Below are 15106 nucleotides of genomic sequence, written 5' to 3'. Positions count from 1 at the left end.
TTATTCTCTGCTGTTGGGATTGTCTCTATCTCAGTAACCTTGCATTGGCTCAATCTTTTACTAATTGTTGGTTTTTATTATTTTATCCATTAGTATTTTTTTGTGTGTGATTTGAATGTTTCATATATTATTGTTATTTGCTTGTTTAACTTTACGTTCTTGTTTGCCACTTTGTGAGAAATGATCTAAAAGGCAGGATATAAATTTTAAAAGTAATAAATACAAAAATATTACACTTTCACATATGTCCTACACTGAAGGCACTTCTGTCAGGGAAAGCTTTGTATAGTGCAAGGCAAGGAAGCCTTTCAAAATGAATGATATTCTAAAGTATTATTCAAAGTTTTCAGGAGCACTTTTTAATGGGATAATCTTTAACACTTGTAATTCATAAAGTAATATACAGCAGCTGAGATTGATTAATAGTCAAAGCAAAGTTGAGGCATGTAATCAATCTCAACAATTGTTTATTGAAAATACTTTTCAAAGTGACAGAAACTGTTGGTTTTTCATAGTAAACTATAAGATTGAAAGTGGGGGTTGTTTATTTCCATTGGCAGGGTTCAGAACTCTGTTGTCTATTGGGACTTCTTGGTTGGCTCAGATGGTATATTACAGGGAGTCACCTTTCTAGATCCAACATTTATAGCAGGGCAATACCTTTACTAAGTTCAGTCAAAATGACACAAAATTGTGAGGAAACTATTGAGTTCTTAGATGTTAAGTGAAACATCTAAGGGGAATAAAAAAAGGTGCAAAGGCCTACCTAATCCAGTATCCTGTTTCAGCAACCAACCACATGCCTTTGGCTCAGACCTCATCAGTGTATATCTGAAGATGTTTGCCCCCGTAAACATCATTTTACATTTACCTATATGTAGGTGTTGCTTAGTGGCAGACCACATGGACTGCATGCAAAAGCTTCCAGGTTCAATCCCTGGCATCTTCAGGTAGGGCTAGAAAGAAACTCAAGGGAGCTTCCGCCAGTCAATACTGAGCTAGATATGGTCTGACAATATAACTCATGTTCTTATGTTATCAATTCAGACCTTAATCTGGGGAAGTTTTCTTCTTTTGACCTAGGCAGTGGCGTAGCGTGGGTTGTCAGCACCTGGGGCAAAGCAAGTAATTTGCGCCCCCTAACCCGTGGATTTGCGCCCCCTAATCCGTGGATTTGCGCCCCCTAACCTGTGGATTTGCCCTAACCCTAGATGTTGCGCCCGGTGCGGCCGGCCCCCCCTGCACCCCCCACGCTACGCCACTGGACCTAGGTAGTGAAGCTGAAGGTTTTGTTCTTTGGATGAAGCCAGAGTTAGCTCAGATAGCTTTTGCAACATCATAAAGCTGCTTATGTAGGTGCGGGATTTTTTTTCTCTGTGTGTATCAGCAGAACACGCATAAGCCCACACCACCCTGTTACACCCCATTAGGCCCCGTTCTGCCCTCCTCTGGGTCCAAAATGACCCACCCATCAGCGGTCGGTTGAACACACACAAAATGGTTGCCAGCTGTACTAAGAATTATTATCTAGACCAGTGGTTCCCAATTGGTGGTTTGCGGACACCAGGGAGTCCGTGACACCATTCACATAAAAAATTCCATAGAGATATCAAAATTTTCAAAAGTAGGGGGTCCATGACTTGGCTTTGAAAAATGGGGTCCGCAGTACTTAGCTAATTGAGAACCACTAGTCTAGACCCTTATTTCACTCAAGGAGATTTTCAGAGGCAACAGATATTTTGTGTCATTGGGTAAACTACAGAATTTTGCAAAATCTATGGTGATTTTGAAAACAATCAGCCTTAAATGTACAGTGGTACCTCAGGTTAAGTACTTAATTTGTTCCGGAGGTCCGTTCTTAACCTGAAACTGTTCTTAACCTGAAGCATCACTTTAGCTAATGGGGGCTCCTGCTGCTGCCGCGCCGCCGGAGCACGATTTCTGTTCTCATCCTGAAGCAAAGTTCTTAACCTGAGGTACTATTTCTGGGTTAGTGGAGTCTGTAACCTGAAGCGTATGTAACCCGAGGTACCACTGTAGTACATTTTTTAATGGCATGAACCTTACACAGATCTAACTGTAGACAATAAATTGTTTGTAACCACAGGTTATCCCACTTGGAGAGTATTTTCATGGACATCAAAATATAAATCCAGCCAATTCAATGAGGCCTGTGTGAACATTGTGATGCAGAGGGTAAGTTTATCCAGATGCACATCTGTATCTACATTAGCTGGGACACTACGTCTAGGTATGAGTTTTTCTTACTGGATTTGTTGAGATTGGGGCAATGATCATATACTATCTCACACTATGCTCCTGATTATGTATAGTGGACAAGATAAACTGTCTTTAACATAGGAATGGTAAATCATGATTAAATGCAACTTATATCGTTCGGTCCCAGCGCCTGCCAACCTAGCAGTTCGAAAGCACCTCCGGGTGCAAGTAGATAAATAGGGACCGCTTACCAGCGGGAAGGTAAACGGCATTCCGTGTGCTGTGCTGGCTCGCCAGATGCAGCTTGTCACGCTGGCCACGTGACCCGGAAGTGTCTGCGGACAGTGCTGGCTCCCAGCCTATAGAGTGAGATGAGTGCACAACCCTAGAGTCTGGCAAGACTGGCCCGAACGGGCAGGGGTACCTTTACCTTTTTATATACTACACACTGCCCAGACCCTAAATTTCCTCCCTCATTGCCTTTGGTACAGGAACCCCAGATATGGAATAGGTTGCCCAGAGCCTTCTCTATTGTTGAGTGTGGGGGTTTTTTTGTAAGTGAATAACCTTTCATTCACCCATATTTTTTCATTGTGTTTTGAGTCTGTGCTGTAAACTGTTTATACTGTCACTGTTGCAAGGTTTTCTATTTAACATTTTTTGCTGTCTTTTACTGCTTATTGTTGATTTTCATTATCATGCTCTATAATTTTTAATTTTGCCTTGTTTGTAAGCCATCCAGGGATTATTTATTTATAAATGAAAATTGTGATTCCAAGTCTTTCCCACTATTTTTCAGATGTCTCTTTCAATGTATGATATAGGAACAGCCACCACAGATTTTAGTTTCTTTTTTGACTCACGCCTCCATTAGCATGATGACACACTAGTTTGTAACTGTGCTGAAGCCATTGTTCAGGGTGAGTTTAAGGAGAAATTACATTTTCTAGAAAGACTTTTTCCTTTGCAGCATTCCATAAGTCCCAGATCCTAGTGTATGTTACTTGGTTTGATGACACATCCTAATGTAGTCTGTTCCAGATATAGTAGATGGATGAAGAAAGTATGTGTATTTGAAGAAGGAACCTTTTTTATAAATTAAAAGAATGAGGTGCAAGGGATTTCAACCATTAAGACATGGCAAATAAAAATTACAAAGGGAAACAAAGCAGTGGAATAAAAATTAACTCTTGAACTTGACAACCTAGAGAATGGGGAGAATAAAAATAATGTGCATATGAAAAGAGTTAGAGAAGGAGCCAAGAAAGCTTAGTGACTTTTATACAAAAGTGGCTCAAAGAAATGTTAGATTATGATAATCATAGGGAAAAGGTTCATGCTCATTATTTTGCCAGCATCATGGAACTAGATCCAGAGGTTTTGACTGGATGCTATATAGGTAAAGGAAAGGTTCTGGGGAGAAAGCCAGAGAGAACAATTAATTGTCCATTATGTGTCAGAAAATGAATATTTTTGCCTTTTGATTCTTAAACCAAGAGGGGGACCAGAGAACAATGGAGCACCAAGAAAAATTAGTTCATTGCAGATGGAGTTTGATTTCCTTTGTGGTGTCTGCCTGCACAGGAAAAGAAAAAAGGAGGAATACAGATGAGAAGAATCTTAAATATACAGAAAAATAATATATTTCTCTTTGTGAACTTGGTGACACTACATAGCCAACAGGGAAAACGTCTCCTAATTTCAGTACTGGTATTATAAAGCCAGAATGACATATGAAAATGATTTTTCTTATATATCAGTTTATAATCCCAATCCGAACCACCTTTACTTGGAAGAAACTCTTCATTTCGTTTAGTGGAATTTACATCCAAGTAGGTTGTTTAGGACTGAAGGCTTAGGTGCTAAAAAAGACAGAACTTTTTTAAGTGCTGGAAACTGCATTGTTGAATTGCCATTGCCCCACCATACTTTCTTCTTTCTTTTTGTCCCACCATAGTTGTTGATCAAGCTAACTTTTCAGGTTTTGTAGCGCTTCCAGGGATGGGCTGGCCAATTTTCCCCAATTTCCCCCTTTGGGGTGCAGCAGAAATTTTACCTCAAGAGGGATATTGTAGAGTTGGAAGAGCTTCAGCCACAATGATAAGGGTCTGGAGCAACTCCTCTAAGAGAAAAGGTTGCAGCATTTGGAACTTCTTAATTTTAAAGAAAAGGTGAGCAAGAGTGGCATGATAGAAGTTTATAAAATTATGCATGGCATGGAGAAAGTGGATTTTCCACAGGCACCTTGTTGGCCACTGAGAACAGGATGCTGGACTATATGGGCCTTTGGCTTGATCCATCAGGTTCTTCTTGTGTCCTTACATTTATAATTATCTCTGTGAGAGAACCAGGTGGTGGACTATATATGCAATTTGCCTGATCCAGCAGGCTCTTCTTATGTTCTTAGGTTTAGGTTGGTTAGGATTAAAAAGGCTGGAGAGTCAAGCGTAAGGGGAATAGGACTTGTGATGTGATGTTTTTCCAATTAAGTAGTTGTAGTTTCATCACTTTCTGTGTAAGGGGTTGCCTTATACTGAGACTTGTAAATTTTTGTTAAGAAGTGTTACTTTCTAGTTTTCCTCTGTCTCTCTCTCTATGCTCCTCCCCACTGTGTTTTATCTTGCCCAGAGCAGCCCTAAGTGACTTATAACCAACAGGGAAGCAAAACCCTCCACAAATACAGTAAAACTGGAGGGGTGTGTGTGAAATACATTAAAAGCATGCCAACCAATTCTAAAAGGCCACAAATAGTTAAAGGCCAAAGACATGGTTATAGAGGAAAGTTTTTCATAGAATCATAAAACTGAAGAATTGGGACTCAGGTGGTCATTTAGTCTGATTCCCTTCAATGCAGGAATCTTAACTAAAGCATCCATGACAGATGGCCATCCAACCTCTGCTTTCAAACCTCCCATGAAGAAGAGCACCACTTTCTGAGGGAGTAATTTCGGCTGCTGAACAGCTCTGGCACCTAAAGATATGTAATGATGGCGCCAAGTGAGCTTTATGCTTATTCACTTATTCAGTTTCTTTCTCAACCGATGGTTTGTGATTTCCTTACATCTTTGCATTGCAGTCTGCTGGTGCTGCTATTAAATGCAAAGTCAGTTCCTAACAAAATCTCATTGACCCATGATTCCATGATGGATAAAAAGGCTGACCTGGCTTGTATAACTGAAAGGTGGCTTGACGAGCTGAGGGTATAGTTTCTCCTAGTTATGCCCTCCTACTTAAGTACTCAGTTCAGTACCAGAATAGAGTCAGAACTGGTGGCGGCGATGGAGGGTTTCTGAAGTCTCACTGTCTTCAGGCTTCTTGTCTGTTTGAGTGCAGTATGGAGTATATGTATCTTGTGTTGAGTGACCAGGACAGATTAAAAATTCTGCTGGTGAATCACCTGACAGAGGCGGTATTGGATATGGTGTTGAAGATTCCCAGGATGGTTGTTCTGTGCTGGAGGGAACCTAGTTTTCATGCTAAGGTCAGCAGGTCCTTGATGGCTCTGGTCTTTATGGGCGCCATTACAATCCTGAGCTATTCCAACATGTCTTTAGCCCAACACATAAAGCAAGATACACCTGATAGTTGTTTCTTGGCCACACAGGAAGATAGTAATCTGAAAATGGGGGATTTTGCATTATTATGATTGAACCACTTCCGGTTGAAATCTAGACTTGCATTTCCCCTCTAAATGCATGGGAGGTCTATTAATGTGATTCACACTCAGATGCTTATGGGCACTGATGGACTCCAAAGGGCTTTTTGGGATCTTCTGGTGAGCATGACAGGCACACTTGCCTTAGGTCTTTACATGTATGAAATAAATGTCAGTAAGGTCAGAATGGAACCTCTTTATAAATGCCTCAGCTTTTATATGTTTTGGAATCTGACTGTGGAAGAAAAGCAAATAGAAATACAAAGCAAGGGGCCCGGAAAGGACCATTGCTAAAAGGAGTTGTTTGGGGAGAAAAGTCAAAACAAAGTGAGCTTGATTAATTTTCTGCATTACTTAGACTAAAAGCTGGTCAAAATAGGGCAGGAAAGTCTTGTACAGCACAATTTTACTAAGAAGTCCTACTGAGCTCATTGGAATTTGCAATGTAATCCTATTCATTGTCTGCTTATAAGAATGTAAACTGAGTCCTGCTGGATTAAACCAAAGACCTACCTACTCCAGCACAATCTAGAACCAAAACCCTGTCTAGAAGCACAGGTTCTGCAATAAATGCCCATCTTGAAGTACCCCTTTTCTTTTAGCAAGCCCACTAATGATCTAGAGCCCTTGCCAGATCTGCAGCTGCTAATATAATATAATATAATATAATATAATATAATATAATATAATATAATATAATATAATAATATAAATCTGTAGATCAACATGGTTTCAAACATTTAGGGTGTGGATTAGATTATTTTTTGGGGTCCCTTCCATCTCTGCAATTCTATTATTTAGGCTGAGTGACAGGGTTGCTGACATAAATATATATAAATGAAGCAATAATGTAACATATAAATCTTAGAGACGACACACAGGTAGAAAAAGTAGTCGTGATGTTACATATAAGTGTTGCAGTTATAGTGAGCAAGGAATAAAAACAAACTAGTGCAATTAAGATGGGGCTAAAGTCTGTTGCGCCGGTCAAGGCATCGCTGTGGAAACCCCTAGTGAACTGATGTAAGGCGTGGGCACAGAGCTGACTTTGTAACCTGATACCGGGCAGAGTAACTATGCTGCCAGAGAACACTTCAGCAGAACCAGCGGCAACGTGGTGCCTATTTAAAGGTAAAGGGACCCCTGACTATTAGGTCCTATTTAGGTCCATTAGGCCTATTTAAACTTGAGCGCTAACAAATGACTTCCCACCTAGCACGGTTAGCATGGACGAATACTACGATGTCGTTTTTGCGGCAGAACAGCCCCGCCTTTCCCGCCTGCTCGCCCGCCAACATTTCGGCACAGGTTGCCGTATTAAAAAAACTACAACGCGGAAGTAGCTCGAGGGGGGATAAGGGCAAAGGCTTCGACCGCTGCTATAGAGCATGCGCCGTTCTTCCGAGCATGCCCAGTACCGACGACGGAGGCGCCCGCTGCCCACTCTTACGGTGCACCGGCTGCGACGGGAGCAGAAAAAGCAGCAGCGGCTGCCGCGGCGACCGGCCTTTCCTCGCAGGATCTCGGATACATTTCTTCCCTTCAGTAGCTTGGAGGACACGGGGAGCCCAAGGTGTGGAGGGTCGGAGGAAGGGGGCAGCTAAGTAGGGCTTCTGCGCGCGCGCGTGTGTGGTTGCTATGGTGACCGAGGCTACCTGGTCGGTTCCCAGGGAACAGGATGCCGCCTGGAGCAGGAACTGCTAAGGACTTCCTGGCCTGACTGCCTAAATTCTCCCTCTATATACCTACGTCCGTCTGTCTGTGTGAGTTACTGGACTTTTCCTGGGCTGCCAACTCTCTTGGCGGATGGCATCATGGGTGCCCACCTGCACTCAAGCCTTGGATTGGGATTGAGGTTTGGTGGTGGTGGTTAGAAATGCATCTATTCCTAGAAGATACTGAAAGTTAAATAGGTAAATATATAGAAAATGTAGCCTTAAAGACAAGAAGAACCACACTGGTACCAACTTGGTTCTCTCTAGAATCAGCTTGTTGTGTGAATTGTTGTGAATAGCAAATACATAAATGTCCTACATTTTGCCTGTGCAAAAATATAATATGCTGTGTCGGTCAGAAACAGGAGTAATTGTGAAGCCAGCTATTTAAATCACGTAGTATTTATTTGCAGCTGAGTTCCTGTTATAACTATATTGAAGTTATCCCACACTATCTAGCCTATGTGTATATGGCTGCTTCTGCTCAGGAAGTGTTTGTGTGTGTAAGGCAGGGGTGGTGGTTGTGAAAAGCCCCAGCTAGTAAATTCATTTAAATTCATTTAAAACAACTGTGGTGGGGAAGTTGTGCCAGCTGCACTGATTCTTCTGATTCCTTTGAAGTATCAATGATTGGTTCAGGAATAATCTGAATAGCTCAAGTTACACCAGGCCTGAAAACTGTTATTTAAAAGAGTTTGGAAAACTATGACAAATGAAGACAAAAGGATGATCTTATAATTTTTTAGTCTGGCTATCTTAAATTGGTCCCTAACTTATTGTGAACTTGGGCAACTGAGTGCCTGTTCATTTAGCTTGGGTAACCAAATTTTTAAAAAATGTATATAGAAGTTTGTAATAATCTAAAACACACACTCCAAATACAGTGCAACAAGCACATGTTTGCTTTCAAGATATAGGAATGCAATTGTATCCATTTGTAGAGGAAGGAGGAGGAGAAATGGCCATGCTCAATAGCAGTTTATAGTTATTTATTAACTTATTTGTTTAAAACCATTTATATCCCTCTCTCCCTACGGGTATTAGAGTGGCATACACTAAAACACTAATATATATAAAAAGTAAGTATTCTGGAGGGTGGGGAGATTAGAATTGGGTGGTGGTGTATGCTTTTAGAGTTAAAATAAACTCCCTTCCTTGGACTATACTGGTATGTTTCAGAATGAAAGAAAGGGGAAAGGGACACGCCTAACATTTCCCAACATCCTCACCCCTGCTATTAAAAAAAGAGAGTTGAGAATAAATCAAGGCAGGCAGGCAGCCTTAACCCTAAATCCTCTAGTGCTATATAGACAGTGATAGCCAGGGGTGTACCTAGGTATTGGTAAGGTTGGCCCTGCCAAGGGCCCAGGTCAAGGGGGGGGGCGTAGAAATCACACCCATCCACTCTGACTCCATCATAGCAGGCCTGTAGGGCCGCCTTTCTGGCCAGCTGGCAGCACTATTAGCTCCTTGCCTAGGGTACAAGGGGGCCTAGGTATGCCTCTGGCAACGGCCTTAGGGGGGGCTACAACAGAAGAAATTCCTCTCCTGAATTCCTCTCCTGAATTCCCTTCCTGAGACCTGATCAGTACGATTCTTTGTGAGTTTTTAATCTTTTCGAATCACTGGGGGGAAAGCAGCTCTGATGTGCTGCTAACTTTTATTTTTCTTCTCAGAATTCAGATTAGTTTTTATTTCAAAGACATGATGACTCTTCCAGTGTAGGAATGCCATTCAGATTAAGAATATGTGGCTCCTTCATTATTCAAATAAAACATAAAACACAAATACTGAAGGAGCATGTTTTTAATAATGTGTGTTTTATTATTTTTGAGGGAATTATGCCATATCCTAAGAATAAATCATAACTTTTTCATTATGAGCAGAGTTGGTCAAAATGTGGTAAGTGAGGAGACAGGAATTTATTTTTTTTAATAAAATTCTGTTTGCAGGCTTGACTATGGCTCTGCAATCAACGCCTCCATCATAAATGTACTTGTAAGGCAGACAATTTAAGATCGAAAGGAGATTTGATTGAAACTTAATTAGAACCTGTCATGGGCTATGCTTCTGCTGCAGTACAGAATGTATTCATGTCTCCCAGGTTGCCAGTTACTTAATTAAAAGAGAGCAAATATTAAAATCCAATAAATGGTATATCTCTAGAGCAAAATGTAAGGATTTTAAAGTAGAAGGAAATGACTCATTCTTCAAAGACTGAGACCAGTGACATAGGAATTGTTCTAAAACTTCACAGTGCAACAGGGAGTATAATAGAAATTGAAACTGAAAGATTTTGTTTCTGTTTATATTCCTGTCACAAATTTAATTTATCATTTGATTATAGCACTTATTTAATTAAAATATAACCTACTGTTAGTACTTACAAGCCAAAATCATGACTCCAGCTTGGAGTTTGTGATAGAAGAGAAGAAACAAAAAAGAAACATAAACAAAAACAACTCACAAAAAATATACGTATCTGATGCAATTTTCCAGATTAGAAAATTGGTTTGTTTGTTAATCTACTCTAAAAATTTGTATAGTTCACTCATCATTTTAACTCTCATGACTTCCTCAAAGAAACCCTGGGTATTGTAGTTTGGTGAGATATCTAACAATTAATGGAAGTATGTGAAGTTTACTATCCACATCAAATGACAGTATGGATGAGCCCAAAACCAAACCATAGCTTAGCCTCAGATAGCACAGCAGCAGCAGGATTGGATGAGGAGTACAGCAGCCGTGATCTTCACTTCATGAGCCCACATGCTGAGCCATGGTTGATGTGTGAACTGGGTTACCATATACTGAATTGTATTTCCACATACATACATACAAACAAACAAACAAACAAACATACATACATCTAACCGCTATAGAAAAGTCCATGTAACTACTGAAATAAGAACTTAACACTTAAAAACTTAAAAGACTTAAAACTTTGTTGGCACAGCCTATGGTTTTCATAAGGTCTGGCAGGAAGTTCTTCCTGCCAATAAATCCCTCCAGTTTGCTCAGCGTTCAATGAATGTGTAGTTTCCCAGCTGCATTTTCCGCATGTTGAATTTCAGAGGCCAATTGGCATACCTAAGAGCAGTTGTTTTCAGCCTATTCCGTTGAAGGTTTCTCAAAAGCTTTTAAAATGATTTCTAAGTGAGAAAAGCCATAATAGCAGACCTACCTCTTTGAGAAACCTGCATTCACCTGCTAGTCATCCAGTGTAAATTAAAGAAGTACAGAGAAATCAAGTGTGTATATGCATCTGTGAAGTAGGTCCCAGTTACTGAAGCTTGGATTCCTTGAAAGAATGTAATACTGTAATGGCTGTGGAGTTTGTGCTTAAAAAGAAGTGGTTTGGAAAGAAGCACATTACGCAAAGTCCTGAGAAGTTTTTTCTAGAAGTCAAACTGCCATGCCTTTGTATGCAGCGGAGGCAACAAATTAACAATAAATATTCTGGTTAGATTTTTGTTGGTTATCTACAAAGAAATTGAGTTGGCATGTTGCCTTAAGCTGCATAAATGTGGAAGAAATCTTTCATTGAGATATGGAGTGTCTGGAGCTTGCATTTTTTAAGTTGATGATCTGTCTTGTGTAGGATATTAGTGTTTGTTCTTTTTGGCTGTAGTTTCGGTTTACATTTTCTATTAGAACAATCCCTAGATAGCACTGATAACTTGTCTTGTTTGTTTTGACAGTAAATGTTTTCTTTTTATCATTCAGATCCTGCTGTGATATCATCATTGTAGTATTTACCACATCTTCAGCTTGTGGGTGTTTATATGGTTATTTAATGAAGTTTTCTATGGAGTCAGGAAACTGTTGTGTTTGGCCCTGAAAGTGCATAGCAGTGAATCCTTTGGTGAGTATCTTTTGTGCATATGTTTGTGTGACTTCCTTCCCGCTGGTAAGTGATGTTCTGTGCTCACTGTACTTCTCCATTGTTTCTTTGCCATTAATAATAAAGCAGTAGGATAATAATCATTGGCACTTCAGTACTGCAAGGAAGCTTGAGTTATCTGAGAGTGCCTTTCTCTCCCAGGTTCCAAAAGCCGCATCTTTGAATGGGCTAATCCACATCGGCTCTAAAGTTGTGGAAAAGTGGGATCACAACCACCTGGCCCATCAGCTGAGTGTGTCTGGCCTGCCTTTGTCCCCCAGTAATGCAGCTACCACATGCATAATGCAGGTAGAAGTTGTAAAATGTAAAATTATAAATTGTATACTGACGGAAGTTAGAAAACCACACAGGAGATACTCTGACATAGTTCAGATGGAATATCCAGGACACTTTCCAAAATGGCCTTAAATGTATGTTGGAAGTCCTCCAGGAGACCATAGAGTTTAAATACTGCTCTTCTACTCTGTTAAAACAACCCCACACACATGCATACCAGCAGCTCCCAATAACACCCCAAGGGGATTTTTCAAATTTGGTTTATTATCCAGGATTTTTTTGCTGAACAAGAAGAAAATGTTCAGTAAACCTTACTACAGAAATGCACTGAAAAGACAAAAAATATCCAGCTTGTCATCCTATATAAACAATACACTGTAGACAAAATGCCCTCTTCAACATCACATAAGTGTTACCTTCATGTGTGTATTAAGCTCATCTTACATCTTACCATGGGCCACATATAACACTGCAAATAAATATTTTAGATTCTGAAAGCAATAATTTATTATTTTTAAGGCATTTATTTAAAGCAGCCATATCTGATGGGCAAGGCTATGCTGTGCATAGGTTCTGTGAATTTAGAGATTGTCTGAAATAATGTTTTACAGTGGTACCTCGGGTTAAGAACTTAATTCGTTCCGGAGGTCCGTTCTTAACCTGAAACTGTTCTTAACCTGAAGCACCACTTTAGCTAATTGGGCCTCCTGCTGCTGCCACGCTGCCGGAGCACGATTTCTGTTCTCATCCTGAAGCAAAGTTCTTAACCCGAAGTAATATTTCTGGGTTAGCGGAGTCTGTAACCTGAAGCGTATGTAACCCGAGGTACCACTGTATTTCGTAATGGTCTTGATGCCTTAAGGGTGCATTTGCACTTGCGTGTGCTGCTGATTACTTTAATTGTATCAGGAAGTAACACCAATATATCAATAATAGCAGAAACAAAGCAGCACTGGAGAATCCTGCAGCAGAATAGCTTCTGCTGCCATGCAGACTAGACTGACCATGCTAATCTGTGGTGCAGACAGATGGCTGAGCAGCATGAACTAATGACCAATGCAGTGGGAAACACCGGGATTAGATGTTCATCAGAGTGTGATCTGAACCTTGAAATACTGACATTGCAAACAAGTTTCTAGAAGTTTTCTATTTCCTATCTCTTCTGCACAGTGTTGGAGTACTTACTGCAAACTCATTTCTATCAGAAAAATGAAGCCCACAAAGAACAAAAATGTAGAATATTCGGAAGGTTTCTATAAGCCCCCATTAGCTGTCCAGAAGACCAGTGCTGAGATAATAAATGAAGCACGAAATACACTAAGGATTTTAAGAACCCAAAGACCGTTCACACCAAGGGAGGAGCAAAGGAAGCTTTTTGGATCTGCGTCTTCAAGAACACCTGAAAATAGACCACCTTCTGCTTTTAGGTATGGGGTTTTGGAGGGAATGGCTATAGCCCTATATTCCATGTGAATGGGGGATAAAATCTAAGTGTCTGTCACCAATATTGATTCAGGTGAATTAGAGAAGTATAAAAATGCAGGTATAAAATTGTCCATCTATTTTGGTAGGGAGTACATGCTTCCTCTGTATGGATGTAGCTGATAAGAAGTTTGGCTAGAAATAACTGAAGTGTTTCTGACAACTTTTAAAAGGAAAAGAAGTATTCACTGTCAACCCAAAACTATTATTAGGTTTAATGTGTAGGAAGCTGAAGCACCTCTCATTTGCTTTCTGGATGTGTCATCTCCTGCTCTTGTTGATTTTGACATTCCCAAAGGAATTGCTTCTAAAAGAGGAGCACTATCACAATATGGATTGCCATTACAGCTGCTCAGTAGCCAGCATAGAGGGATGACTAGGAATAAGGCAGTGTTATTCCTTGTGCCATTGAGTAAGTAGAATAGGCACCATGGCATATAACTAGCCCCTTTATTTTCTTTACATCTTCTCTAACCTGTGTTTTGTTTTGCATTCCAAAGAAGCAATTTTCAGTAAAGCAATTTGGCAGAGGTAGAATTTTCACTCCATTAGTATGCACATAGAAAGTACTTTGTGGAGAAAAACATGTTATCTACACATTTAATTAATATGTTCCTTTTTTTCATTCCAGTCTCCATGCTTCCAGCTTTGAATGGGTTGAATCAAGGCCTGTCTCTTGTGCACGTCTAAGCCCACTGGACCATGTATGTATTATCTTTTAGCAGGGCTTTGTGTATTCTGTGCTCCATTAAAATTATGTGCCAAGAAAGACTACATTCTGCAAACTTAATGCAGATTGACACTTAAGGCCACTTTCCATCACTTAAGTATTTTTCAGCTGCCTCTCTGGCTCCTTAGGTCTCTGCAAGCATTTCTTACACAGCACAGGAGGAACTTGCTTTTTACAATTAGATTATCAGGAAAGTGAATTTGTGCCCAATACCACATTCGGTGCTTTTTTTTGCAGTCTCGTGGAACTGTGACATATCCCTAGTCCTATCCATTGGAAGTAAAATTACAAAGGCTGGTACTGAAGCATCCATGTCTTGCTTCCCCCACCCCCCCTTCTTTCCAAAAACCATCTTTGGAAATGTGTGTAAATAAGTTTTGTGGAATTTCACTACAGTGATCTGTAACAAGAATACCCTTCGGAGTATTTGTTCCTTTGTGAATTCACTTAAGACCTCAGAGTCAGCTCCTATTATTTACCAGGAAGATAAGATGAAGTAGTAAACAGACTGGCTTAAGTTTAGTGGAACTTCTTGCTCAGGGAAAACTATTATGAGAAGAAATTTGTCAATAAATAGATTATGGCAAGACCCATAATATTAATAACCTCCATCTTCTGATTCTTACAAGTGGCTGTATGTTGAATTAGATCTTTTCTTGTAACAGAAGCCAAAGCTGCTGTCATCACCCAGGAATAATGAGGAGCATCATATTTCACCTCCTAAATCACCAATAGATTCAGAGGAAATTAGGAGAATCAGCAATGCTCGTGCCCGTTTGTTTAGAACCGCATCTCATGGAAACCTTCTCCCAGATAAAATACTACTTCCCAATGAGTGTAAGACTGTTTCTATTTAATCCTTTTTACCAAGCTTTTGTAAGAACTCAGATTATAAAATATATTAAAGTCAGCCTAACTGAACAATTGGATTTCATAGAGTCATAGAGTTTGAAGGCATCTCAAAGGTCCCCTAGTCCAACTCACTGCTGATGCAGAAAATTTTCTGCTCCAGCAGCCCTAGCTTGCGGTCCTAGGAACCTAGGAAGCTGCCTTATACTGACTCAGACCACTGATCCATCTAGCTCTATATTGTCTCTCCAGGATTTCAGGCAGGGTTCTCTCCC

At 40.2% G+C, this 15106-nt stretch overlaps 1 protein-coding gene across 10 annotated transcripts in view; it reads left to right on the top strand.

Annotated features, from left to right (window-relative positions):
- Nucleotides 1-15106, top strand: part of ARMC2 (armadillo repeat containing 2) — an 87475-nt gene that overhangs the window by 45429 nt on the left and 26940 nt on the right. For 6 of the 10 annotated variants that reach the window (XM_077926110.1, XM_077926111.1, XM_077926107.1 and 3 more), the window contains 6 exons: nucleotides 2108-2196; nucleotides 11317-11455; nucleotides 11636-11782; nucleotides 12941-13197; nucleotides 13884-13956; nucleotides 14648-14819. In XM_077926110.1, coding sequence (XP_077782236.1) covers nucleotides 11777-11782; nucleotides 12941-13197; nucleotides 13884-13956; nucleotides 14648-14819 — 508 coding nt within the window. In that variant the 5' untranslated portion in view covers nucleotides 2108-2196; nucleotides 11317-11455; nucleotides 11636-11776. The other 4 variants (XM_077926109.1, XM_077926114.1, XM_077926112.1 and 1 more) reach the window with 4 other exon arrangements.

This window comes from Podarcis muralis, chromosome 3, assembly GCF_964188315.1.
Source record: "Podarcis muralis chromosome 3, rPodMur119.hap1.1, whole genome shotgun sequence".
Taxonomy (NCBI): Eukaryota; Metazoa; Chordata; class Lepidosauria; order Squamata; family Lacertidae; genus Podarcis; species Podarcis muralis.
This window is presented reverse-complemented; position numbering and strand designations above follow the sequence as displayed.